This window comes from Centropristis striata, chromosome 22 (assembly GCF_030273125.1).
Source record: "Centropristis striata isolate RG_2023a ecotype Rhode Island chromosome 22, C.striata_1.0, whole genome shotgun sequence".
Lineage (NCBI taxonomy): Eukaryota > Metazoa > Chordata > Actinopteri > Perciformes > Serranidae > Centropristis > Centropristis striata.
Genome location: NC_081538.1, coordinates 31,862,691 through 31,865,190, shown reverse-complemented (window position 1 = coordinate 31,865,190; position 2,500 = coordinate 31,862,691). Strand labels below are relative to the sequence as shown.

Below are 2,500 nucleotides of genomic sequence, written 5' to 3'. Positions count from 1 at the left end.
TTAAATAAGACTAAAAACATTAAAACATTAAAGAATATTAAACTTTTAAATAAGACTAAAAACATTAAAACATTAAAGAATATTAAACTTTTAAATAAGACTAAAAACATTAAAACATTAAAGAATATTAAACTTTTAAATAAGACTAAAAACATTAAAACATTAAAGAATATTAAACTTTTAAATAAGACTAAAAACATTAAAACATTAAAGAATATTAAACTTTTAAATAAGACTAAAAACATTAAAACATTAAAGAATATTAAACTTTTAAATAAGACTAAAAACATTAAAACATTAAAGAATATTAAACTTTTAAATAAGACTAAAAACATTAAAACATTAAAGAATATTAAACTTTTAAATAAGACTAAAAACATTAAAACATTAAAGAATATTAAACTTTTAAATAAGACTAAAAAACATTTATAATGTCACATTAAATTAATTCACAGAATTCAACTTTTCAAACTTTAAACATTTTAAAAGTAATTTACATAAAACTCATCAACTCAGCAGCTTTCTGCTCCAGGAAACAGGAGGAGGAGGAGGAGGAGGAGGAGGAGGAGGAGCAGGAGAAGGAGGAGGAGGAGGAGGAGGAGCAGGAGAAGGAGGAGGAGGAGGAGGAGGAGGAGGAGGAGGAGGAGGAGGAGGAGGAGCATCAGGAGGAGTCAGTATAAATGAGGAGCTGCTGCAGTGGTTCAGTTGTTGGTCGTCATGGAGCTCTCTGAGTCTCTGATGAAGATGAAGATGATGATGGTGGTGATGATGATGATGATGGTGATGAAGACGACCTCGGCTGAATCTCAACAGGTAGAAAATGTTTTTATTATTTTTAGAAAATGTTTTTATTATTTTTAGAAAATGTTTTTATTATTTTTAGAAAATGTTTTTATTATTTTTAGAAAATGTTTTTATTATTTTTAGAAAATGTTTTTATTATTTTTAGGAAATGTTTTTATTATTTTTAGAAAATGTTTCCTGACGCCTGAAACAAACCAGAAAAGTGAAAAAGTTTATTTTTTAAGTTTAAACTCATTTAACAATTATTATCTTTAATGTCTTTGATTGTTTTTAACCTGTTCTGACCTGAATAAATTAATATAAAAGAAGAAACAAAAATATCACTGTGACGTAAACGTCACATCAATATTTTAACCTAAAAATCAGAGTTACCAAAAAGTGGCACAAAAAATGTCATAAAATGACCAAAAAAGACACAAAACGACTAAAAAAGATATAAAATTAACGAAAGTGACACAAAAAATGTCATAAAATGAACAAGAAAAGACACAAAATTACCAAAAAAAGACATAAAACTCAATTATTGTCACTGTTTGAATGATTTTAAATTAATATTTGTGCTCTGCTGTTCAATCTAAAGAAGATTTGACCAAATATAAACAAACAATAATTATTTCCTGTCACAACTCTGATAAATGTTGTGGAGATGCAGAGAAAAAGGAACATTTCTGTTTCTGTAAGTAGAAATGTGTCGAGTTTATTTATTTTATTTTAAAATAAGAAATATAATGAACATAAATACCATAAACACCCAATATAACGTTTATCTGTCACATCTCAGATCTTTGACATTTATCGGTAAAATAAATTCTCATAATAATATTTATTATATAAATTCTTTATTTTTATCACTTTACAGTTTCGCAGAATTCTTTTATTCCATTCTTTGTTTATTTGCACAACAAAAAAAAGAAACATTTTTAGAGAAACTTTGAGCAAAATAACTTCTAAATGTTAATATTTAAATGTTTAATGATGTCTGAAGATGATCAGGAACGAAAAAAATGTATAAAATAATGAAACGTTTTTATTCTGATTCGTTTTATTTTGTATTTTATTTGCACAAAAAGAGTAAAAAGTGATAAAATATTAGATGTGGTGGTGAGAAGGTCTGGGGTTCTCTCCGGTTCTCCAGAACCGTTGGAGTGTATGAGAGCGAGAGTCAGCAGAAAACTATCAATCTGAGCAAGAACAGCCCTGTGTGTGTGTGTGTGTGTGTGTGTGTGTGTGTGTGTGTGTGTCAGATCAGCTGATAACAGCAGTTCCACTCACTTCCTGTTTACATTCTTTCTCTCGTTTGAACTTTGTTTTATTCTGAAAGTTGACGAGTCAGCAGGATATGACATCATCAACAGTTATAAACACAAAACGGACCAAAAAGAGACACAAAATGTCAAAAAAAGACATAAAATTAACAGCTCAGCAGTGTGAGAAGAGTTGTTCTGGTCAACAAATATCTCATTAACATGACACAAACAAATAAGACATAAAGTACCAAAAGTGGCACAAAAAAATCATAAAATGACCAAAAAAGACACAAAATGGACCAAAAACAAATATACATAAAAATAACAAAAGCAGATGTAAAATGACACAATGATCGGAGATGAAGTTCAGCACAGTGTGTCAAGTTGTTCTGGTCATAAATATCATTAAAATTACTTCATGAATTAATTATGTATTTATTTATTAGGGC

General features: G+C 28.2%; 1 protein-coding gene across 1 annotated transcript in view; it reads left to right on the top strand.

Annotated features, from left to right (window-relative positions):
- Positions 1–765: 765 nt before the first annotated feature.
- The window catches only part of stab2 (stabilin 2), a 46,444-nt gene continuing 44,709 nt past the window's right edge, over positions 766–2,500 (top strand). Inside the window, exon 1 of the mRNA XM_059325679.1 lies at positions 766–813. Coding sequence (XP_059181662.1) covers positions 766–813 — 48 coding nt within the window. The remainder of the gene's footprint in view (positions 814–2,500) is intronic.